Raw genomic sequence first — 26,490 nt, 5'->3', positions numbered from 1 at the left:
TCCATTCAAAGAGATGTCATTATGTTTTTTCTGAGAAGGATCAAAACATTAGTCCTACTATCTACATCATTCTTAGTGTCTTCCCTCCTGCACTGCAGGTACAGTTTTCAGAAGGATTACAAATGGTACTGAAAGCGAGTTTATTCTTTCTATTGTTTTTAAACTGTAAATGTGTAATTTTTTAAAACCTATGATCTTCATGATATTATGGTTCCATTAGATAAACTAAAAAACTCACTTCTAAGTGCATTTGGAAAAGAAACAGATATTGTCATTTTCTTCAAAAAGACAAAGCTAAAACTTGCTGGCGTTTAACTGCTGGTGGAGGATGGCTCTTGGATGTATTCTGTTGCTTTTCTGTACTGCCATATGGCACCTAAAACTGCTGTGAACATGACAAAGAATATACAATCTTTGAAATTTAAAAAGAAATTTTAGACACATTTTTAAACTCAAACATTCATTTATATCGTTCCTGTTCTGTTTTCTCATTCAATTCATTCTGTCTAAATGTACAAATTAAGTAATTTGACCACTCAAAGCAAGAATTAGCAGGTTTTTTCAGGTTTTTTTCCCCCAGAGTGATCAGAATCCTAGGTATCAGAGGTTCATGTGTTACCAGGATGATCAAATTCATATGGATCATAGTATAAATGAGTATAAATTAGAGAGAGACTCAATTAATTCAACCTATAGGGCTTTAAAAATATGTTAATTTGAACCAGTTGACAAGAACACAGAAGAAATTATCACAGTGGTATGCAGTAAACACTGGAGTATATGGAATAAAGGTGTCTCAGTCTGTGGGTACTTTGAGGCATGGACCATAGATGAAAATTAACATTTTTCTATCAAGATCTCACTTCTTATTTTTCTGTTTGCGGCACACCCTGCTGATGGGTGATCTGTGACAGCTCCTGAAATGTACTTGATTTAATATAGAGTAATTTCAGCAGACAGGTGGATTTGTGGTAGAGCCTATTGTAATCATGCTCTTAAAGCTCTGCATCTAAGGATTTCATTGATACTTCGATATATCCATGTTTATGGTCCTCTGTGTAGCTGTTTTTCTCCAAACTGCAGAATTCCTTGTATTCAGGCAGAGATAATATTCACCTCAGAGCCAACAAAACAGGTAGACTGAGAGTAGAATAAATGAAATGTAATGAGCTGAAAAAATCACTTGATACATTTCTGATAGAACTGAAAAGTCTTTAGAATCAAATCATTCTATTATGCTGCCATCATATCAAAGTAACTATAGTCATAGAGGATATTAGGCTACTTTATTACGGGGCTACTCTGGATTTAGTCTATCATCTAACAGAGAAACAAATATGTCCCTTAAGTGCTTCCTGTCCAACCTGATTTTTTTGGAACAATTTATTGGGTTATTCCATATCATTTGAATTACACTCAGAAAGTGTTAAAGTCAACTGAAAATTCACTTGCTTTCTACCTCTTCCTTTCAGCTTTGTGGAATACAATGTTTGACCTGCCTCACTTGTCGTTATCTTGTTATCTCAGGCCTGATTCTCTGGCGTATTGTACATAGACTGTGCGACCTTATCAAAAGAGCAGCATTTTGCAGAGATGTACATGATCATATGCAAGGGGAGAGCCAAGTGAATGTGTGTGATCTTAAAGTATGAGGTCAAGGATGTGATTTTGAAATTTCATTGATTCTTGCATGTACTGATACTTCCTTCAGTCGAAAGCTGATTAATGAAATACAATGACTTACAATGAAATCAAATGTTTTATTCATTAGTTGTATTGTGGAAACACTTAGAAGATCCAGAGACGAGGTAAATGAGTAAATTACCACAGCTTTACTAGTTACTGGAAACCTGTTGGCTTGTAATAACTGTACAGTAGGTGTGAAGTTACTGCAATTAGCTGCAATGAAAAAGTATAACCACATTATATTACCTCACATTTCCATGGGCAGCAGTAGATCCAGAGACAGTATATACTTGCTGTATGGTACATTCTTACACTACAGTAGGACGATTGTGTCTTTGAACCCCAAGCCGCTGCATGAATACTGTGCACTAATGCTTGGCGCAGTGAAAGAGTTCCCCATATTGAACAGCTCAGTCCTGCCTTAGTAGCAATGGCTGGAACTGAAATTCACGTGGAATGATTAGTAGAAGTACATCAGGCAAATACAAAGCCCTAATAGGTATTTGGTCCATGCCAAAACCTTATGTCTTACCTGAAAATTCTTAGAATAAGTACATGGTGGCTGGCTAGATGAGATGTGATCTGAGACTTGTGAGGACAAATACCAGTTCTTCATATATCAGCTGGACAAGAAGCTAGATTCTGGCACCTCAGAAAATAAGACTGGAAGATTGATCAAGGAAAGAGCAGAGCTGTTCTACTCTGCAGCCTGTTGTGCTTAACTATTCTGGTATCAATTAGTAATTCATCGCTAAGACCACCAGAAGGAGTTTCAAGTTTGTAGGCTGCCTGGATTACTTAAAGCATCCAATCATTTTCTAGTTAAAATGCACCCTGGGAGCACGTGTTAATTGTTGGGGTTTTGCTTCTGCTCAAGACTGCCAAAAGACCATGTGTTGCTATAAAAATATAAATTGCTACCAGTGGCAGGTAGAAGGGGTTTGTGGCAAAATCTTCCATCTGGCTGAGCTACATATGAACTCAATGATACTGACAATAGTAGGTATATAAGTCTCTGCTCTTGCTTACTTCCTTCCTGGTTTTAATTTTCCTGTTTTGCACTTAATCACCTTGAAAAGGTGATCAGTGAAAAAACAAAGGGAATAAATCTCAGTATTGAAGAAATTCTATGACAGCTGACCCTTTGTCGCATCTTTATGCTGCACAAATTAGCTTTTGTGATGGTGGTCATATAAATTCTGTGCCACTAATCATTTTCAGTCTAAGAGCATAGCTTCCAAATTGCAGAAAACCTACTCAAACTACTCTATTTGCTCAGCCTTTGAGGGACAAAAAATGTGTGATAAGGGCTGATTTACTCTGTGCTGGTTTATGGTACAGCATTGATAAAGAGACTGCAAAGTATCACATATAGATAAATATTTATTTTCTAACATTTAGATCTCAATTTCACACACCCCCAAAGCAAAAATAAAACTATAAACCCACACGTCAAGCTAAAATGAACCATTTTCCAGAGAAGTTTGGTTTCAACTGTGTTCATACCCTCTCTTCTCCTATCTGTTGCTTCCCACCTCTAATTAACCAGCTGGAGAGTGTGTAAAAATCCCCTTCTCCTGACCTTAGAGAGACTTAGAAAGGCTGTTACTGCACTGGTCATGCTGTGTAACAAACTTTGCTTCCTCCTAGCAAATTGTAGAAGTGTCAGTATAGGATGAGGTGTGTACAGAAGGCATGCTTGACATGGGCTCATTTTAGGACATGCCCTATATTTTCTTTTAATCTCAGGAAATGATAAGATCAGCACGTCCATACTGTCTTTTACAGATAGGAATGAATTGGTAGTCAGTGGTCTGGACATTTCCCAGGTCTTTTTATATGAAGAGCACGACCTTGCACATATTGCTTAATCTGTGAAGGTCACAAATGAGATGAAAGGTAGTGGGAGAGCCTTACAGCAACAACTAGCTGCATCCTGCTTTTACAAAGCTGGTTTACTTCTGCATGTATATGGAATTATTTGCTTTTATTGAATATGCCAGAGAGGAAAACAGGGGAAAACCCCCCATTTTGTTGCTTTGTCCTACTCTGTATCTCCTAACTGCTTCTATAACTGTCCCTCCCTTTATATAGTCTGTTTTGTATACAGATGATACAACTAGTAATAAAGACTATAAAGGGTTAAAAGAAAAAAGAAAACATTTTACATTAAGAGCATTTTACATTAAGAGGGATATTATATTAGTAAATTCTCCAAGTTATCCACTAAAACTGCCTGAGAAATGTGAAGTACAAACTGCACTTTGAACAAATAGTTGCTGGAAAAAGTTAAATTTTACATATTGCCATAAACAACAAAAACACCTTAATTTCTGATAATGTGAAAATCTATCTTCTTTGTTGCTAAATTATAAACACAGCTAACAGATTATGTTTTTAAAGTATTTAATGTTCTAAGTACTTTACCATAGGTTGGAAAATGAAGTTCTAGACTTGGTCTATAATAAAGTTCTGCCAATGCCAGAATTTCAGTACAGAGACTTCTAGTGATGGATAATACAACTATTGCAATTAGTGTGAGGCCTATTCTCCTCACTCAGTTTTGCCTACTCTTTTTTTCTCAGTTGAGTCATTATGGCTGTAGGAGCGATTCACAACAACAAGACAGTATGTTAAAACTAGAAATAGAGTGATCTCATCATGGGTCTTAGGGTACTGGGAAACTTTACTGTTTGTTTTTCCCGGCATCAGTTTTCCCCTGTTGTCTGACAATAACCAATTAAATGTTTTGATAGCACACTGAGCAGGTGTCTGAAATGAAAAGAAATGTCACAGTCAAAAAGGCATCATTTTCCCAACTGGATACATTTCACTGTGATCTCTGACCTCCATATTGGTGTCCTTTTGTTACAGGCACTGCGTGTGTTGAGCTGTGATTACAAGATGGAAAATGAAACTAGAATGGTGGTTTGTGATCTTGGGAACCCTATGGTGGCTGGTGCAAACGTAAGGGAAAATCAGATGCATTTCCTGATTTTTATCTAATTGAATTTTAAAGGGGAGCAAATGGAAAACTATTCAATTAGCAGAATGTGTCCCAATAAGCAACACCCAAACCAGATTATTTACTTGGACAGGAAATTGTTGGTGTAATAAGAGGCAGAACTGTGCTTCTAAAAAAACTAAAAATTTGTTGTTCTAAAAGATTAATGATGCTAGAGTCTGTAGTTTATTTCACTTACTCCAAAGAAAATGAGTGACTCAAATTGAGTCACAGAAGTTGCACTAGTATAATGAGAAGAGAATCCAAGTCCATAATGTGATCTGTTGTGTGATTTCTCCCTTTTATTATTCTTTCTATTCAAGATATGTGTAGTAAATGACAGCTTCTTCAGCCTGATTCTCATCTTGAGTGCATAAGGGTTGTCTTATCAGTTTATATCATGATTTATATCCATGAAAATGTGGTTGGACCCAAGTTTTCCTTCAAGTTATTAATGTCATTCTGAACATTTTCCTAAGACAGCTATTCATAAATCATAGTACGCATTAGATGAAACATTCGTAGCATTGTTTTTAGACAAAAGTGGAACTGAATAATGACTGATGATGGACAGCAGATAAGGATTAAACATAGGTTTGGAGATTAAAAAAGTGCTATCCATTCCACAGTTGTCATCACTTGTCCCTGTTTCATGACAAAACAGTTCAGGGCAATCCCAGAAGTGCTGAACCCAGGAATATTCAGCCATGGATGCCCCTGCAGAGGAATTCTAGTGCTGCTCATAAATTCATCAATGCTATGAATATTTAACTAAAACCAAATAATCCAAGCTTTTATACCTAGAAAAAAAGCTGTCCTAATAAAAATGAAGCAGTTATCAGCATGAACATATATGAGGAATAAACAACAGCTTTTAATTGAAAACTGCCACTGTTTGCATTTCATATTGGGCCTGGGGCTTTGCAAAGAAACCAAAGCAAATCTCTCCTTAGTATTGTCCAAATCCCTAGTAAGTTAAGGTTTGTCCTATGGAAGATCAATATTTCACTCTTCAGACTCTCTATAGAGGGTTGTTTTCCTGGCCTCCTGTGATCTTGAAGCATTTGCTGTCTGACCCTCTGTAAAAGAACCAAAAGGGCCATATGATAGAAGACTGGCACTAGAATAAGCTTGTTTGGATCATAGCATTAACTTCAGATCAGTGACAGAGCTTTTGAAAGTGAATGTGAGACCAGGTGTCTCATACAGTCATCTGCTTTCATCACGGTCACGAGCAGTCCTAGATAGACTCTTTGGGATTATAAGGAGCTAGAAAGCACTGAAAAATTAACTCCAGGTGATGGACCTACTGGGAGCAGGAACCTGCCTGGTGAGGATCCTCCTCTGTAGAACTACTGTGAACGAGAAGTCTGAAGGGGGTGCTATAAACATTTTCTGAGAAGGACATTGCACTAAGGCGGCAGACTGAAAAGATATTGCAATCAACAAGTATAGAAAAGAGGGCTAAAAGGTTTTGTAGTTTTTGTTTTATTATACTAAATGAAACTCCTAAAAAGTAAGAGTAATTGAAAACATTTCTGAGGAATGGGAGGCGATGATGGGCTGAAGCACTAGATAAATCCCAAGTCAAGGTAGATAATTTCTCATATCAGAAAGCCAGCAAATTTAGATATCTGCCTAGTGGCTTCCTGGTCAGTCTCATGGCAGAACCATATTCTCAAGATACAGACAAAAGTGGACACAAATCCTGTGGATGATTGGAGTGCAGTGAAGGGGGAAGGACAGCATAAAAACACATGGGTTTGGAAGAGAAGAGGAAGACTAAACACAAGAAACACTAACATTGTATGTCAAACTAGGAGCAAATCTTTGTGATTTGCATATTGTCATAAACATCAGCAATGGAAAGGTCTAAGTGTGGAGGTATTATACTACACCACTTCACACTCTTCCCTTTGAATCCAAAGCCCTGTTTCCACATCATCCTTGACCCAAAAAGCTAGCAGTATGAATACATCAATAATGCTGTTTGGTGGCCACTAAAGCAATACTACTCTCACCTGACTTACAAAGTCTCACAGCATAACTAATCCTGTTTTTCTTCAGTATCAGCTCTAGGGCTGCCATAGATGCATTGTTACCGAATATTCCTAAGCAAAATACTTCATAAAGAGACACTTAAAAGTAGCAGAATAAAACAACAGGACTCATAACATGTTTAAGGATATTCTGGATTATAACAAAAGAATCCAACCCTTGAAAATTAAGGCACATGAAATTAGAGCATTACCAAGCCAGATGGCAAAAGTGTTTGATTATAGTAAGTGAAAGCTTAAAGCCTAACTTTATCTTTGAAACCAGCTCTCCTGGAAGCTTCGTAAAGGTGAAAGGACTTGAGCTTTTTCAGTACAAATGTATTTGTGATGGCAAATGTACTTCCAACAGCGAAATACCAGCCCTTTGTACAAATTGCATAAATCACGGAAGGCTGCTCTGATCCATTTCCAATTTTGCAAAACAATTCTGCTCTGGCAGAAGATCAGTTATTCTCAAACTATTCAGTCAGAAAGGGACTCTTTGTGGAAGTTGTGAGGGAGTGGGGAGGGAGGGTTAGGACAAAATAAAACGTTGCTAAAACTCTTAACTATTGAGTCACTGTAATGACTTTTCAGCACCCTGAAATCCTAGAGTTCTTGAACTCTTTAAGATCAACTTCTGAGTATGAGGGTTATGTCAGGATTTTGTGATATAACCCATGGAATATTACTTCAGCGGGCTACAAACTTGTCTGACGCTTCCATCTTCAAAATGTGTTGTTATCGTCAAAATTGGTATCTCTCTGACTTTTTGAAAATCTGTGATCTTAAAATCATTTACTGGCCACAAAATTTACTTAATCTTTTTAGTAATATCTTTGTGGTTAAAAAAAAGATAAAAAGGTGAAAAAGAAGATAAAAAGAAATGGGAAGGAAAATCACAATACCATATGGCCCAGAATGCAAAATAAATGTCTGTGATACATCTGACTGGCAAAGAGTGCTCAAAGTACTTATTTATGACACTGAAATGGATCAGGCTGGCAAGCTTCCTAATGCCTGTTCAGCGGCCTTAGCAAGTGAGATGTAGGTTTTATTATAAATTCTGGTTGAAAAATTTGGAAGGTAATAGAAATTAGTAGAAAAAAAGGTTAGAAGACTGGGAGGCTTGGAAGATCTCACCTGTTTCTTGGTAGGTGATTCTTCAAGAGCACAGAGGCTTTATCTTTCACATGCACTGTAAGACACTTCAAAAAAAGCTAGTCCTCTGTCTCCCAGCATTCTCCTAGGTCCTGTTGAACATAATAACAGATTAAAGCTTATCAGTAATAGCAGAAATGTCATATATTGCAAAGATACATGATGTTACTAACGTGGCAAATAATAATGCAATTTTAATGAAACTAACTTCACTTGGAAAATTTTAAATAAAATTAAACTATTCTGACAAAATGAATGTCCTACTAAAATAAGGAAGATGAGTGATTGCTAAGTTACAAGCTCAAGCAAATTCAACTCCTTTGGCTTCAGCGGATTTTCAGCAAGGGCATGTGAGCATCTTTGCCCCATTATTAGTAGCAGTGTCAAGGGCTACTTGACAGTAATAAAGTCATATGACCATACAAAGGCAACATCTGCAGTTTATTAGACTGGTACAGTAGGAGTGTGTTTCAGTATTAAATAAGGGATTAAGCCTCAAGGGTATAATAGATCATCAGAACTGCAGTTCATGTCTGCTGTCTCTAAGGAAAATTTTATCTTTGGTCATCAAATCTTTATTTTGCTGTAAGTGGAAACAAATTTATATAGATTGGTTAGTAAAAACAGTCAGAGAAATGCTGAATTCAATATTTGGAATTTTTTGTCTCAAAGATTTAAAAAATTACATTCTGTTTTTAAAGGTGAGTGAAATATCAATACAGTTGTTAAAATCATCTCTAAAAAGTGGTCTTAAAAATAGCTTACATCTCTATTCCAAGTCAGCTATTCAGCTTTTGTTTATTTTAATGAGCATTATCTTTTTGGGGGGATTTTACTTCCAAAAAGAGAAATTATTTTTAACTACAACATTAAAATGGTCAGAATTCAAAGATTTGAACTTGCTATTTCTTTTATGATGACAATATTGCTGTCAGCATAGGACAGCTGAAAGAAGTAATTGAAACGTTGGCTAAGTCTCATTCTGGAGATGTATTAAGGTTCAGTGATGCACCACTGCAAATGAGGAAAGGAGGAGAATCGAATGAAAATTTTTAAAAAAATGTTTCGGAAAAAGGAATTGCTTAAACATCTGAAATGACACCCACAGAGGAAAATGGCTTCTCTTCAGTCATGTTGAATCTACGCCCCAAACATAAAACTCTACCTTGTTTTGTTCTTTCCTGTTGCTGACAATGCTAGCCTAAGTATGTTAAGGAAAATATGCCAAGCAGACAACTCTTTTTTTTTTTTTTTTTCCCTCCTGTAATCTAGTCAGATATTGGCAGAGATGAAGGAATGATTTCCTCATTTCCTAATGCCTTCTGATGAATTTCTCAGGAAGATTGTTTCTCCACATGGAGAATATAGCTATATGTAACCATCCTTTTTTAAAAAATGAAAGCAGGGGAGGTGGAGGCGAACAAGAAGTTGTACAAGATTACAGGCTATAGACTTTGCTGTCAGTCTCAATGCAAAATTGACATTTGAAAAATTACCAGATTCAAAACAGGTGCAGTTTAAATGAGGCAATTAAAAAAATTAATTTAAACAATGCAGTACAATTTTATTAATTTAACATGGAGGGCAGATGGCACATCCCCCTGCTGCCCTGCCACTTACATACTGGGGCTGCAAATAAGTTCAACAAGAGGGTTACAGAGACCCCACCATATGCTATTGTATATTCCTTCTTTAGTTAGCCCTGCAATTCCATTCTCTCTTTGGAATTAACTTGTTCTGCTTTACTCCATGCCCTTCTTGCAAAGCAAATGGGAATCATCAGAGGGAGGAAGCAAGGTCTGCATAAACACAGTGGAAGCCCTTATCTCCTACAGTTTTGGGAACTGTGTGTTTTGCCCTGTATCTTCTGTCCTCTCACACTGCAAGTTGTGGCAAACTGAACGGCAAACGTAACTTTTGAAGTTGTATTCCTCTTAACTGAACTATGGCTCCCAGAAGCTGCAATGGAAAAACTCAAATCAAATCAAACTAAAACATCAAGCTGCTGCTAATTTAGCCTCTAGAAGAAAAACAGTCAGCTCTGCAACACCTAAAGCATGCAGGACACCTGGACAAAGGCATGCAGGGATGAGAGGTGCCAGACAGCTATTACTTTCTTTTGGCTTGGTAAAGTAAAGCAAAAACTGGATGAAGAAGGGCCCACCGCTGTGTTCTTGGAAGTATGCTTCTCTGTTCCTCTTGATCTTTCCTCTGTCCAGCCAAGTTTTCCATCTGGTGATATGAACAGGCAGGATGGTATTTTTTCCTGAAAACAACTAAATGATATTATTTCATACTAATTTTAAGAAGTAACAGTATCCTATACAAATCTGTGAAATGCAATGTTGAACAGTACTGCTTTCTCAATAAGGAAAGATCAAACCATTTTTAGTAACCTGTTGTTTTGTTTCTTTCCCAGTTTTCTACAGGCATTCGATTTTCTGTTCAGCATTTTGAAAATGCAGATTTCAGCATCAATTTTGAGCTGCAAATAAAAAGGTTAGATGTCTTATCAAGAGTATGGTTATTTAAATTCTGAATTCATATTGATGCCTGGAGTTTAATATATAAGAAGGTCACTCTAACTCTTCAGTGTCAGTATTTATTTCATGGGCTTTCCTATGGTAGCTTTCTTCAGGAGGATTTGTGGAGTTGGAGTCTTGTTAGCTTTTAGCAAAATCAGTCTTAGAGTTATTCTGAGGATTTTATTTTGTTAAAATTCAGGGTAACTCATTTTGGTCAGTGGTCCAAGGATCTTCCACAGATTTGCCAAATTTGCACTTAGTTCTCCACTTCAGGATTAATGAACAGTGATCACTTTGTAACAAAGTTCTGTATTTAAAAACATATCATGCTCTGAAGAAAAAAAAAAAAGACATGCTACTTCTTCACAACAATTTAGAAAATAGAGGGAGAGCGGTTAAAATCTGCTCAACAGATTTACTGGCATGAAGAGAGAAAGCCTTTTCAGTTTGATGCAGGTGAACCCTTGTCATTTTTCCATTAGTTTTCTCCACATTTGTGGGGCTGAAATATTACTGCTGGAGAATCTTCTGTTTTATGTTGTGCAGTACTTCCTCCACAGGGACAAAAATCCACAAGATGAGCTGGGTTAGGATAACAGCAAGAACAAACCTGAGACTTTTTCAGTAGGTGGCAGGGCTTCTGCTCCATCTGTCCTCATTAAACACGCACTGGAGTTCCTGATGGGGCCCTCCCTGCCCCACACACAGAGACTTAATTGCTAATGTCTGGCCTTTAATGAGAGCCTTGATCATGTTCACTATGATAAATAACTGAGACATTTTAAATGTTTAAGTCATGTTTTCAGAATGTAACCCCTGAAGGAAAGGACATGCAGAAACTCAGGAAGGGCACAGCAATGCCACAGAAGACAATGAGGTGCCTGGTCAGGCCTCAACCCTCTCCCAGGGGTCTGGCTGGCGAGCTGGAGACCATGCAAAGCTGGGCCTGGGCTCCTCCAGAGAGAGATACAAGATACAGTGTCTAGCTTGTAGGTCCTCTGTCCATACCACTGTTCACTGTCAGGTCATTAATGCAAGCAATACAATTTTAAATGGGTATCGGAGGCTCTCGGCACTACCCTTTTCATGCTGTGAAATCAGGGAGATTCAGAGCTTTTTGGGTAGCTAGATCTTTCTAGGTAATAACAGTTGAGGGTAGGTCATTTTTGTAGAAAAAGTGACAAGTCTGAATTTCAGGAGGTAGCAACATATCACACTTCCTCCATGAGTGTGACTCAGTAAAATGTAAAGGGAGGGTTGGGCCACCAAAAAGGACAGTTTCCACAAATCCACCATCAAAATGGTGAAGAGCATCCAGCTACTTTAAAAAAGGAAAAAGTAAACCTTCTTGCATAGGGAATGTATGCTACAGTTAAAACTCACTGCTTTATGCATTCCTTCTCAAGCAGCCCTACAGTTTGTGCATTTCTATATACTTAGTGAACAGATAAAACAGTCTTAAAAGAAAAAGGAAACAGAAGTCCATAAGGCAGAAAGAGGAAATTATGGAAATGGAAGGAAAGGGAAGCAAAGAGCACATCTGAATTTCTGTCCTGGTCTGAGTTATTCAAAAGAGAAACCTTAATTTACTCCAAAACATCAAGTGGAAATTAAATGTTTTGGTTTGCAAGATTGAAGTTCATTACGTGTAGGAAATAAGCAAGAGGCTGAGTAGTGTCTCGAAATCTGATTCCTTTTCTGATGCGGATTTTGCTAGGCAATTATGTACCCCTGAGAGAGGGAGATGTCGTGGCACTTTTATTTAAACTATTTTCCTCTCTACAAAATACCATAAAGCACAAACAAGATTTAAATACCAAATATATATGATCAAAATCTGTATTTTAACTCTATGGAAAGTATTACCATTATAGAAATTGGACAGCAGCTTATTCTAACACATTAGTGGTATAGTCATTTTTATACTTTAGGCAATTTTGTACTCAAAGCAATTGCTATGGAGCATTACATCAAAACTTCAAATGAGGGGAATCTGTATTAGTTTACAAACAAATTAGAGCTGCTCCTAATTTTAGCAATCTGTAACCAGAAAGCCTGGATCAAAGCAGTATTGCCCTTTACTCCTCAGGAGTCAGTTGCTGGGAATGCTGGCCTCCTCTGAATGTTTCCATTTGACTGATGCTACCCAGATGTGATAACAGCAAACTGTGACAGCAATAGAAACTTAGTCTCCATGAAACAAGGAAGTACTTGTTTTTTGGAAAAAACCTCCAAACTTAGTGTTGTTAATCCCATAATTAAATAAATTTTAAGACTGTAATTATTTATCTTCACTATCTTCATGAATTTGAACCTGCAAACCTTTCTTTACATGAATGAGCTATAGTCATAGGAATGGCCTTTTGAAGAGAAGCTACCTTTATTACTAAGGATTTGCAATAAGAAAAGACAATAAAATCAGTGAGAGCACTAGGCTTTAAACATAGGGATCTGTTTTCACTGTTAAGTGGGATTAAGGGTGTAAACAATCTCGATAGAGAGGAGAATAAAAAGGTAAAGAAACAGTTTATTTTGGTTGTTTTTCTTCAGAAACTCTGTCATACAGAAGTCACAAGTTTGGAGAGTCATAAAAGCAAATTTTATTATAACAAAGCCTATCATCTTGTTCATTAACGCTGCCTTCCTCCAATGCAGGAAACACCCTTGTATTCTATTAAGATATTCCTATCCATACAGATAGCCAAAAGTTGAACAAGGCAATTTGCATGATACTCTGAGCTAAATAAATTTGTATCATCATATTCATGCACAGGATTCTTGAAAGGAAGCTTGAGTTGATTATATTATTAAACATGTGATGATCTCAAATAATAAAAACTTAAACACCAGAGTCGTACAAGACTGAGGAGTGGCAAAGGCAAGCCTATGCTGTAGTATGTCCAATGGCATCGCTTTCTAATTGTAGGCCTTCTGGTATTCTAACTCTGTGGTATCTAGAGTTCTGCTAAATAACCTTTTTTAAACCTTTTCCAGTTCTAACAAGATTAATCCCACCAGCAATTTGGTCAACCTCCATATCAACATCAGTGCTATGGCTCAAGTACAGATCAGAGGGTAAGTATTTAACCATTTCAATTCGTAATGATAACTAATTTTTGTATTGAATCTTTCCACATATAATAATTACATGTAGCGAATCTTTTGACATACTATAATCCCAAATGCCTTATCCACAAAGAACACCTGAGAATTCCCAAGGAAGCTCACCCCTGCAAGCCTTGCAGGATGGCGCTTACCCGGTCATGTGGGGCAGAACTGCCCACATGGACTCCAATAAACTTACTGAGTGTCTGTGCAAATGCAGCGCACTGTAGAATCCCACATTGTAGTAACATCAGTCAGAGCCAACATTTTATTTGGGCGTTCAAATTGTGTATGGATGTTACTAGTACCAAATGCCTGTTCATATGTGTAGGTCTGCGTGTGCAACCACTTAGGCACTTAATTCTGAATACCAAAGCAGAATCTGCTGCTTTTATGGCTGGAATGATGAAACACATTATGGCAAGGCATATACTAACAGAGAGCAGAGTGAGGCCTTTGCAGAAAGGATGAATAATGAATGAACTATGACAAGAGATCAGCCAGCTACTACTGTAAGAGTCTTACATTTCCACCTGAAGCAGGTATCTGTCTACTGACACAAGGGATACCGAAACTAAACAAGCACAGGATATGATCAGAGATGATTATTTCTATCTCTTTTTTCACATACAGCTTGGTTTCGGAAACTATAAAATGCAATTAGGCGATAAGAGTCTCAGACAACCCAGTAAAAATCTTGGAACTAGACTTCTATCCTGGCATCCTGGAGGAAGCTGGCAACATGTTCTTATAAAGCAAGTAATTGCCCAAAATGCGTTTTGTCTGGAATGTCAGATTTCCTACATCTCTTCTCAAACTACAGCTCTGGATCTTAGCCATTCTCAGCTCTGCAAGAGGAGGACAGGAGGTACCTGGCCCAGCTTCACTCCCAGAGTCAGGCCATGAGGCCTGGCTGGTGCAAGAGGGGTAGATGACTCTGATATGATGCACCTCAAGGGCCTGCCTTAGGTATTAACAAATAAAACCACATTTATTTATGCTTTTATGGATTTATAAAAATCCATTTATTGTTATCACTTCTAGCACAATACTTTGACTACCTAATGCCAGCAGAGAGTCCAGCCATTTTGCATATCACAGAGATCATTTTTTCTGTTCTAATATTCAATCTAAATCAGGGAGATTTAAAAAATATTTTTCATCACAATTTGTATGTGCTTTCCAGGTTAAGAAGACTAACCCTAAAGCTAGAGTTAGGTGGAAAAAAGAGGATTGGCACTCAAAGACTGTGTGGATATATGTTAATTCTTACATTTCTGAAAAGTAGCAGCTGAAAGACAAGAAGTTTAACAAGAACAGAAATGAGAGTATTATTTCATTTTCTGTAGTTAGTGCTGATCTAGGGAAATGAGTTGGATAGGAAGGGAGGTAAGAATACAAAATGAGGGGGAAGGTAACACAAAATGAGAAGTAGAGGCTGAGGAAATAAGAATCAAAGGGGTTAGTTGGTGGGCTGCAGACATGTGAGAAAATGTGGGGAGACAGCAACTACTAGATGTGGCCATGGGTGGACACCCAGGTTAAGGACTGCCTGGAGTTTCAGTGCGTCAATGAAATGGTTATGGATACTTAGACAAGACTTCTCAGTGAGGGCTGCTTCCAGTGCTGTGGATTCTGGGTTTTTTTCAGTGAGGTTGCTTTTCACTTTCATAGAAAAATCTTACAACCTTTTTGTACTCTTTGGAAACTTTTTGCCTCCATCATGTTATTTCTGTGCCATAATATGTTCTTTTTAATGAAAAGTTTTGTAATAGGTGAATAGATATACACCAAAAAATGACCAAAATATCCTCAGTTCTTAAAAAGAGCATGGCCACAAGTGGAAAAAGTGGCTTGAATCGTTGCCTGCAGTGCTAAGAAACAGGTCATTAAATACAGATGAATTACTTAAATGATTTCCAGTTCCTTTCCTCTTGAGCCTTTTAGTTTTCCTGTTAGCTATAGCATGCATGTACAAAGGAAAGTTCCCAAATGCTTTGTTGACAGATTTTGCTAATTGCTCAGAGATGCTAAAGTATACAGCTCCAAGGGAACTATTTGCTCACAATTTCCTAGATAAAAATAAAAGAGACACTATCCACATTTGGACTGGAAAATGTCTTGCATCGGTTTCCCTACTGCTCTGCATAGAGTTAGATGAAGTGGGATTGGAATCTTTATTCATTTTACTGAGGAAAAGTAAGTAGTTACAAATTGTGCATATGCATACATGCATATATACTTACACAGTGGAACCATGCAAATACTGCCTCTGTGAGAAAGGAAGAAGTCCTCTTCAATCTCCTGTTAAAAAGAAATTTAAGATCATTTGTTAGATAGTCCATTCAATGAGTAGTTGCTCTGATAACTAAGATTTGATTATTCTGCTTACCTTTATTTTTCTATAAAAATGTAAGTTTTATAGTTTTAATTGTTATTTCCCACTGCTGAAAGAGCACTAGAGAAATGAGGGATTCAGGAAGGAAGTAATTTGGACTGGGAGGATTTGCAGCTGGCAGAATTCTTATTGTATATCCAACATAAGCATTTTCTGTAGAACATACTTTTATTTTTCAGTGCTCTTGTTTGACTGATCGTTATCACCTAAAAGTGTAGGAAAAGTCCTCGTCTAATAAATCCTTCAAATGTTAAAAATATTGGAAGTTAAATGCAAAGTAGAATAGTCAAAAGAGAGGATTTCTGTTTAATTTGACCTGATTTTGCTACTTTCATTTGAATAGCAGAAGTCCTCAAAGTAACTGTAAAATCTGTTAAAATAAATGTTCTTATATACTTAATAATCATTTTAATGGAAGGTCTGCATTTACACTTCACGTTTTGTAATTCTGTGGATAAGAAAAACACTGCACAGGGAATGTGACAGAAAATACGTTTTTTGAAACCTCATGCCTGCTTCTTTTTGTCTATGTATACTTTCACGTTTGCAAATTTTTGCAGTAGGTTAAGGGTCTCTGTGTCTTGGCTTTTGTAACAACACAGGAAAGTTCCTGTTCTCCAACAACAATTAGTAATTAAAATTCTTATTGGAAGCAAGGCCATTTGTGAAATACAACAAGTTAAGCTAAGTACGTCATCTGAAATGACTTTTTAATGAATAAGTTTCATTTTCTTTATTGTTTGGTTTGGCTTGTAAATTTGTTCTCTGGCATACTTGTTAGTACAAACTGCTGGCCTTTTGAAGTCTGCGGAAGTATTTAGAGTTAGCAGGATACTCCAGGACACCCTAAATTTCATGTACTTTAGCTGGATGGTATTAAGTTGTTCTTCTCCAGGATCCCTTGCTGCTTTGAGAAGCTGTATTCTGTAGAAAAGTTTCTATCAGACATTTCGTTCATTGTATATGACATAAGAGCTGGAAGCAGGAAGAGTTTGTTTCTTCCTGAAGTATTTTAAAATGTCAGCATTTGCAACAAAAACATCCAGTCTTCTGTTCTCTGCTTCAAGGGGCAATCTGCAGTGGTGCTTTCTTTGTTTAGACTCGAGGGAAAGTGAGTTAACATCAGCGGATAGAAGTCCATCATTTGTGTCAAATGTTACATTCTGGGGGAAAAAAAAAAAAAACAACAAAAACACCCACCTCATTAGCAATTCTTTTTCAACAGTTTTCTGTCAACAAACTTCCAGCTTTGACAGAACAAGCATTGAAATTTTATGGCTTTTCTTTAAGCTAAAGATTCTGGAAAACAGCAGAACTGAGTGAGAGTTGACCCCTGTAAAGAAAGGGTAATACTTACCATTTTAGCACCAACAGCTACTTCCAGTACTATCAGATGACAAATGTTTGTGCCAGAACTCACCTACCATGCTAAAAGAAATTCTTGGGATCTGATTTCCCAACTTTTCAACAACCGAATAAGGTTAAATTTGGCATTTGAATGGGACCCCTCCAAGGAACTTCCAGTTTTTACAGAAAATAAAATGCTTGTGATTCAAATAGAGACATTAACAGAAGACTACTTGGTCCTTTCTTGAGGTCAAACAGAGAAGGAAAGGAAGAATAAAATAGCAGACAGAAAGAAAGATGTCAATTATTAAGTCACTGTTTCCTTCATTTATGTTTGATTTACATGTTGCAAGTTGCAACAGTGTTTCAGGGAGTGCCTTAGCTGCCACTTTATTGGCAAAGCGAATGGGAAGCCTGGAGAACTATTTCAGGTTCCAGTCCTGAATTCAGTTTCTTGATACACCAATTTCCATTGTGACTTTATGGAAGTCATTTGCCCTATCTGTACCTCAGTTTCCCACCTGTAAAATGAGATAGACTGCTTTGCAAGGTTTTTTAAAGGAATAACAGCAGAGGTTATAAGGAATTTATAGTCAGAGCAGTTAAATAAATATCTAAAAATGAATTGCAGGGAAGGAAGATGCATAGCATTAAACATCTACAGACCTTAAATGGAAATGAGAAAATACATTTATTTATGTATCATTACTCTGGTTTTGTGGATAATGTATTCAAATGCCTCATCAGTGAGAATGATGTAAATTCCTGACAAAATGTATTCCTCTCTGCAAATAAAGAGTCACTCCCTTGTCTGGAAAGGACCATCCATCAGAGGAAGTATGAAATTAATGCACACCCTCAGTAGTCTGTAAGGACTTTATGGAAGCATTGTATTGTTCACCTCACCTAACTGTAATAAATGTACCCAAATAAAATGCCCTTAAGGGCTCGGGTTTCTATAGTGGTCTTATTTTTTTTCTAAAAGTAATGCAGCCAATCACTGGTAACAGTTACTGGTTTAACCTGGTTTATGTATTACAGAGTGTCTCACCCCCCAACAATTATTTTGCCACTTCACAACTGGGAACCCAAAGATGAACCTACAAAAGAAGAAGAACTTGGTCCTTTAGTAGAACACATCTATGAGGTAAAAATTATATATGTTGCCACAGAACATCATGCTGTTCCCATTGGAATCTTGATGAATGTGGTTTATCGACTTTATCTGCAACTAGATAAAGCCACAAATGTAAATATTCTGACTTTAGCACATTACTCAAATTTAATGTGGGAACTCACAATCCCAGTATCTGTTCACGTTAGTGGAGGAGATCTTAGGTTATGCTAGGACTCTTTGACATTGAAGTGATCTATAAATATTTTGGGTGTTTGACAAGAATTAATAACAGTGCTTAAAAGCTCGTTACAATCAATGCCAAATATTTTCAGTGATTTGACTGGTTTCTCATTAAAAGCTGTGCATGTTGTACACAGGAAAAAATATGTTTCCTTTAACATTTAGCTAATTAAAAAAAAATATAGATATACATGTAACTTGTTACCTCATTGCTCAGAAAATGTTCTGTTGACAATAGCTCTTTATGTTTGAAGTATGCATGTTTCTACCTTATATCATTGTTGGATTTTTTCTATTGATGATTCATCAATTAAAAAAGAAGAGTTCAGATTAGAAACAAGTGCATTGAGTGAACTCCATGGAATACAGGCCATCTTTGGAATATAATGGATGACTTTTGTTCCAGGGGGTAAAATGGAGTATTTCGCATATGGTTATAATTCATAAACTAACACTCCAGAAGATATAAGCAACTGAGCTTAATCATTAGTGTAAGATTACAATTTGCATGACTAACACTAAACTGTAATGAATCAGACTGTAATATACAAAATATTATTTGTGAATTCCTTTTCTTAACACATTTCTCTAAACTGAAAAATCTCTAACAAATCTTCCCATCTCAAGCATTTGGGCTCTTTGTGGAACTATATATGTGACTTCAAATGTATTAAAATAGTTACAGTGATTTAATAGTTACAGTGATTAAAGAAACCACTTCCATGGTTTATTGATATCAGCAAAGCATAAAAAAGCCGAAACACCAGCCTAAAAACCCTTTACTGAAGAAGATGTAAGATTGAAAGTGGATTTTATTTGGTTCTAAATAAAGCTCATCAGTCACAAACATTCTATGCATTTAAAAAAAGGAGGTTCTCACATCTCTAGAAAGTTTGAGTAAAGCTCCATGGTGTTCTGCTTCTTTAGCTCTCATGCCCAGTGTTAATACATATCCAAACTTCCTGTGGTCATCAGATATTTTCAAATTGTAAACTGATATAGGAAAACTATTTTAATAGCCCAGATATTGTAATTTCTATTCTTTCTATCTTTACTCATTTTCCCAGAAAATAATAATGTCCTGGGATATTACTTTAGGAAAACTAGTTCCTTTTTTTCTTTTGGGGAAATTTAAACTGAGAAGTGTTGAATTAGTTTAAGCTGTGCTATACCTTCTATTCCTGCACCCTAATATGTGATTCTTTTGTGTCCTGAAGTTTCAGCTACTATTTTCAGGTATATTCTGTTACGGTTCATTGTATATATTTATATAGTGTATTTTACTAGTGTGTTTTGGTTTGAGGTTTTTTTTTACTTTTTTAGGTAATTTCATCCCTTTCATATGTAGGAAAAAATGGGAAAGGTGATGGATTTCTTGAATACAGACTCAGACAGAAAGGGTTGTTCTCCCAGATTTGCGATTGGCTTTGTGACAGACATGGAGAGGTCTTTTTCCCCTACCTGCCACAGATTGTCCATCAATAAAATGATATTAATAACCCGTAGATCTTTCCTGAAGTATTTCAGGGCTGTGGACACTAAGAATTTGAAAATGTCTAAGTGGTGGTTGCTGTGTTTTTCATTGTTATTTACTGCCTTGGAAAGTACTGATCATATTTGTTTGACAGCTGCACAATATAGGACCAAGTGCCATCAACAATACAGTTCTCCATGTCGGTTGGCCTGTGTCCAGTCAAGAAGAATTTCTTCTTTATGTTCTTCATATTCAGACACATGGACCATTGCACTGTCAAACGAGCTCTCCTATTAATACAATGCAAATAAAGGTAAGTAAGTCAGCCCTTTTTATTTCCATCCCTGTCTGCATTTTGCTTGATTTTTTCTGTTTACATTTCACAATGGGATGGAGTGTTTGGGGAAATTTTCGCAATGACCCTGAGATCATTCTCCTGGGCAAGAAGAAAGCTATAGATAGATAGTCTATAATGTTTCTAGTGTGACAGTTGTATTGCCACTTGATAAAAGGATTCATACAGTCTACAATATTTTATGGCTTAATCAATATTAACTCATAAAAGTTACAACTTTGTCAGCGACATGACAGGTTTTTAATTTTTCTACTTGGAAATGATTCTGTAATTATTTTAATCATACCAGCAAAAAGGAAAAAATTCCCCTGCCAATTTTTTCCGAAGCGTTACTCCTAGGAACTGTTTGCCATCCAAATTGCTTCCCCTTCCATGGACATGTTTTTTCTTTCATCACAGAGCTGGAGATCTCAGGGTTTAGAGAAACACTAACAAGGGGAAGCCTAGTAGTGGCCCCCTCAATAAAGTGTTGATATGACAGTGTCTAAAAGCCTGTTTTAAGATCTGTGTTTGTGATGGAAGATCCCCTCAAAAGAGCTTGGTTTGCTCAAAGTCAGAAGATATAGCAAAACTGAGCTCTACATATTATCCCATCAAAATCAAGGTATCCAATTTATTAAGCATAACTGATTCCAGATACTTCTCAAGTAAACAACACTTCTCGAGTTTAACCAGTAGCCTGTTAAACATCTTGCAGGGAGAGCTGCGCTCCAAATGCTAAAAGTGCTATACATCTTTTGCATACCAGAAGGGGTTTGAGTTCAGTACAGTAGAGATATCTTTCTAGTGAAGGGGATTGCTCATGACCACAGGAGCTACAAGACAAGTCTTTAGCTTAAAGAGACAGAACTACAATATATACTGACAAGAATATAGAAAAACTGATGTATACCAAATACATTATGGCTAGATTTTTGTGTTTCACCCAGAAAGCCGTAGAGAGGTTAGGATTCCACCCTTTTATTTAGTTTCTCTGAAGAAGAAAAAGGAAATGAGGGATAGGGAACTGAAGATAGAACATGTTTCCATTTTGTACCCAAAACACAGCAAGTTTGGAAACAGACAATTTTTTATATTAATGTTTTTGACCCCATTTCCACCTATTTTTTCAAAAGCGGTGAGGAGCAAGAAGCTGAGCTGCTGCATTTCTGTTTGCAAGCCTAGCATCTCAAAGCCACTGGTCAGATCAGGTTGCAAGTACATGAAGAAGAGTTTGGCATCCCCCCTCCCTAGCCACTGTGTTCTGTTCTAAGTTTCAGTGAAGAAGCTGAGATGGGAGCATTACCCAGTTCTTAATGACATTTTCAGGCAATGTATTATTTATGATTTTTTTTTAAGTTTTTTGAGTCTGCTCTTCCTTTTCCTAATTGATAATGATTACATCTGTTAAAACAGCAAGACTAAGTTCTCGTGAGTCTTGTGTGAAATCTTCCTATAATAATGAAATAATGGTCCATCTGTCTTAGCAGAGTATGCTTAAGATGTACAATCATTATTGCAAGAATTTAAACATCCTTTCCTTATTTCAGGTTTTCAAAGCACTGAACAGCATGAATACACAAATCAGGTTTCAAATACGTAGTGCTTATCTATTGCTTCAGATGGGAAGAGGATACAGAGACAGTTTCCTTCGGGTTTTCTATAAACAGCAGGATGCCTGGCTCAAATTTCCAAATAAGGCTAAGGACACTATATACCTGGCTCCTCTTGGATTTCAGAACCTAGCTCTTTTTGGGTGCTTGGGCATTTCCCCTTTGAAATGACTTAGATTGTTCAGTTTCAGTTAAAGCAGTATATTCCTCCCCATTGTTGAATTTCTTGTCTTATAGAAAGGTTTCCTTTGTGCTTTGTTGTTTCTTCCACAGAGATAAATCAAACCTGTGCACACATGGGAAGACTCTTATTTAGAGTCTTTTCCTTTTCTGTAGCTTATCTTTCCCTGAAGGTGGTGAGGGACTGAAAGGATAATAAAGTTATGAATCTTGCAAAATGTCTAGGGAGGAGCAAAAGAACTGATCAAAGATAAGGAACAGATTCCCTTGCAGAAGAACTCAGTACACTAGGATGCTTCAATCTAGGAAGGAGGCGACTATGCACAAGTATGATCCACAAGATCAGAAGTGGCGGGAAGAGCGTGGGTGGGGATTGACTGCTGTCTGCCTATTCCTGCACAGGAATGCAGTGTGTTCACTGCACAGGAATTAGAGCATCGAACGAAGCCTGTAGAGCCAAATTCAAAACAAGCAAAAGGAAATGCTGGTTCATGCGACCGGTATTCCATGTCTGGAACTTGTTGCCAAAGGAAGTAGTCAGGGTTAAAAGTTTACATGGTTTTAAGAGGAAACTGGACAATTCACAAAAGAGAAGTCCAGTGAGATTAATAAATGAACAAAAATGTCATGCAGATTAGGAAGTCCCTGAGCTCAAAACATTTGGAAGCTGAAAGTTATTAGGGGAGAGCATTGTGTGTGCGTGCCCTTCTCTTAGTCTTCCTTCCACGTCTGCTTAAAGACAGTGTTGATGAGAAGAGGGCTCAGCTGGATGGACTTTTGTCCTGACCTAGTATTCCTGATGAGTTGGTTGGGGGTTTATTTCCCAGACTGATGTCAAAAAGTAGTTTTCTGGAGCCAGTGCATATAAATACCAGAGGAATAGGCAGTGGTTTGCAACTGTGGCAGATGATACAGGATGGCACACATGGCACATTCAGTAGCTGAGCACTGTAGTACCATGAGTGAGATGTCTGTTGGGGAAGCAGTGAAATAGCAGCTAAAATCCACGTTGGTAAGGTACATCCACTAACATGACTGGCAGGAGCTAACCTCGTCCAGAGGCAGTGTCTCCTCATGCTGCAGAGCCATTATTACTGCATGTACGTCCTGGTCTGGAGACAAAATAGTACCATTCAATGCATTGCTTTTGAACACTCACTGACACCTCTTGTGTAACAGCTTTTACACAAAGTCCTCTTCCAGAACATTTCTGGTGGAGTTACACATTGCAGCAGAGAGTATTATCTGGCTAGAAAAAGAGGAAAGCTAAACCAGGTTTAGAAATGAGAAGTGAAGAACTGGAGAGATCTGAAAATCTGCTCAAGGCAAGGCTCAGGAGAAGAAAGCAGTGCAGTTTTCCCTGGTGGGGAAACCGAGACAGTCCATTGTAGTTAAAGGGAGGGAGCGAGAATCCATTTAAAATAAGGTATGGTGTGCTAAATATGTGGCATGTAAGGTAGAGACAGAGTTGTACAATTCCATGCTACTGGCTTAAGAAGGATAAAAAAAAATCTTTAACCTGAGTATCTAGGCCACTGAAGAAATTCTGCCTTTAAATTGTTGCAAGCAACATGTATGTTTTCTCTTAATCACAGAGGGCTGTTTTCGAACCATTGCTGTAGTAGTTCACTACTGAAGAAGCTAACGGTCTAGGATCTGTGAAAAAAATAAATATAAAAATCATCTCATATTCAAATGGTTCTACATATGTATCAGTTATGATCATATATTGAGGGCTTCTTCAAAGGCATGTCATTATATTGCTGGTGAAAGAATCCTGGAAAGACATTTCCCACATGTTATCACATTGAGAGGGAGAGATTTACTAGCTATTTAACTGTTCCCTTATTGCAAAAAGACAATGTTAACCTAATTAAGCAATAGGAAAAAAAAACCCTATTCTTATTTTTGCTTAAGGGTTTTCGTCAGTTAATAAATTATAGTATCTTAACTTTGCAGGATGCTTTTGACTAAAGATCTCAGACAATGTCAAAATAGTTCCTTCTTAGCCTTATAATTTTAATCAGATGAATGGTACAAAATTTTCCAAATCTAGTACTAGACAGCACTACCGTGTGGAGGGTTTTGTGTGCTTATAGCTATTCTCTTCCCTTTAGTGCTACACCATTTCTACAATTACGAACATTTTCTTAGGAATTGGTTTAAGATATTTTGTATTCAGAGGTTAAAGGAACTGATAAGATGGATCTGATGTAGCTCTTCATAATCTGAGGCCCTTAAAGGATAGTCTTGTCTGTTTTTAGGTGAGTTCCTGTTCAGATCTTATTACAAACTTCTACATGTATTTTATTGTGATTTTACATGACTGGATTGTCATAAATTAGAATTTATCTTTCCCTCCGTAGCCATTGGGTTCCCAGGCGTTCTCTGAGGCTTCTTGAAAGAACCTATAAATTCTTTGTGTAGAAATTAAAGACAGCAATAAAAATAGGTTTTAATCAGCAAATAAAAATCTGTGAAGATAAACCTGAAGAGAATGCATTTTAATATGAGATTAAAAATGAACAAACTGTTGCATTATATGAAGTTGAGTTGTTACCAAAAGAAATCTGTAACAAATAATGATCAAAAGTTGTGTTGCTAGAATTCAGTTTTCCTTTTTTTTTTTTTTTTAATTTTCTTTTACTTTCTAAAACTGGTTAAATCATTATATTTCAACAGGCAGATTCTGATCTGAACTAATGACTAGATTTCAGTGCAGCAACTTTGAATTTATCCTGTAACAGAGATCAGAATCTGGCCCCAAGGGTCTAACAAAATTACATGCATCAATGAAACTGACACCAGTAAAAAGTGGAAAAAATGTTATCTACTGTAATTCCTATAACTGTGCAATATCTTGCTGTGCTATTACTAATCATGATCCTAGTTAAAGACATTATATTCTCATGGCTGTGCTGTTAAATTGAAAAAAAAAACCAGTGTTAATCCAAAATTCAAGACCTCTGAGAGGAGAACAAATCTGTTAGAATCATTGTATGAATGTCATTACCATTCACATTTTTTTCTCTTTCCAGTTTGCTATTCCACAAGACACTCCTGAACTTGCTGCTTTTTTATATAATTCCACAATTTCTCATTACATCAGGAGAAGGGATGTCACAGTGGCAGAACCTCACAGGAAAAACTCTGCAAAAATATTGGTGAGCTGTCTAAAAAGTATAAACTGGCACTGTGCATGCAATATATCAAGGTGGCTGTTGGTGTGACTGCAATTTATTTGCAGACTCTTAAATACTATTTTAAGTGATTTTTAACGTTTCAGTTTAAAATATTTTTATTATGTATCACCATGCCACAGCTTAGCGATTTTGTTTGACAGATTTTTACATTAAAGATCATGCATGCCAAATTCCTGGCTGTTTTACTCCTGGCTGTTTGCAGACAAACCTTTGTGGTCATGCAGTGGCACACTTATCACAGAGAATTTCAGCACAGATTTAAAGAACTGGACACTCTTCCACAAATTAAATTTCAGATTCTGGTTTTTGAAATGTAGGTCTCTGCTTGTTAACTTGACTCCTAGCATTCTGACTCTTTTGTAAAGAGTAGCTCACGCTTAAAATTAAGATTTTCATGTAAAGTAACAGTTCTGACGTACAAATAGCTTGGAGTATGTTTGTTCCCCCCAGTAAGTCCTTGTATACACGTGGAAAAGTGAGACTCTTTCCCTTTACAGTACCACAAGCAAGGCAAATGGGACAGGTCACTGCATTTTTAACAATGCTGGAGCAAGAGCAAAGATCTCTTTCCCGGGAAAATAGATCTTATTAGTCAGTCTGGTACCTGAGTATTTGGACTTGGCTGTATTTTCAGAAGGTTGGGGGTTTTTTTTGGTTCCTTCATTCAGTGTCCCATCCTTAGCATACCTCAGCATTGTAGGTATCAGCTCCCCTTGCCTATAGGCTGTGTTCAGACTTGGTGACCTTGAGGCCAGTCATGGGATTCATGCAGTAAGTGCTATCCATTGATTTTTATGAACCTTAGGCAGAGTTTCTTTCACGCTGTCCAGTTTCTTATTAAGCTGTTTACTGTGACCTCATGTTTGAATTCCTTGACATCACCAGAATTTGATAGGAAAAAAAGAGCCTCACAGACCTAAGTATTCTGGAGTAATAGAATAATTATGTTGCTTCTGAAAGTTAATTTGGCAATTTTTGTAACAGGAAGAAGATAGAATCTGAAAGTAATGAATACCATAATGTTATTAAGAACAAAATCACAGATGAACTCATTTTAAACAGTAATC

At 37.0% G+C, this 26,490-nt stretch overlaps 1 protein-coding gene across 2 annotated transcripts in view; it reads left to right on the top strand.

The window, feature by feature from the left end:
* Window positions 1-26,490, top strand: part of ITGA8 (integrin subunit alpha 8) — a 107,039-nt gene that overhangs the window by 56,415 nt on the left and 24,134 nt on the right. For both annotated transcript variants that reach the window (XM_075746269.1, XM_075746270.1), the window contains 6 exons: window positions 4,561-4,653; window positions 10,307-10,386; window positions 13,407-13,487; window positions 18,304-18,409; window positions 20,248-20,406; window positions 25,259-25,384. In XM_075746269.1, the coding sequence (XP_075602384.1) occupies window positions 4,561-4,653; window positions 10,307-10,386; window positions 13,407-13,487; window positions 18,304-18,409; window positions 20,248-20,406; window positions 25,259-25,384 (645 nt within the window). The remainder of the gene's footprint in view (window positions 1-4,560; window positions 4,654-10,306; window positions 10,387-13,406; window positions 13,488-18,303; window positions 18,410-20,247; window positions 20,407-25,258; window positions 25,385-26,490) is intronic.

This window comes from Balearica regulorum, chromosome 2, assembly GCF_011004875.1.
Source record: "Balearica regulorum gibbericeps isolate bBalReg1 chromosome 2, bBalReg1.pri, whole genome shotgun sequence".
Classification (NCBI taxonomy): Eukaryota; Metazoa; Chordata; class Aves; order Gruiformes; family Gruidae; genus Balearica; species Balearica regulorum.
The sequence above is the reverse complement of the archived record's forward strand: the minus strand, read 5'-3'. Positions and strand labels throughout refer to the sequence as shown.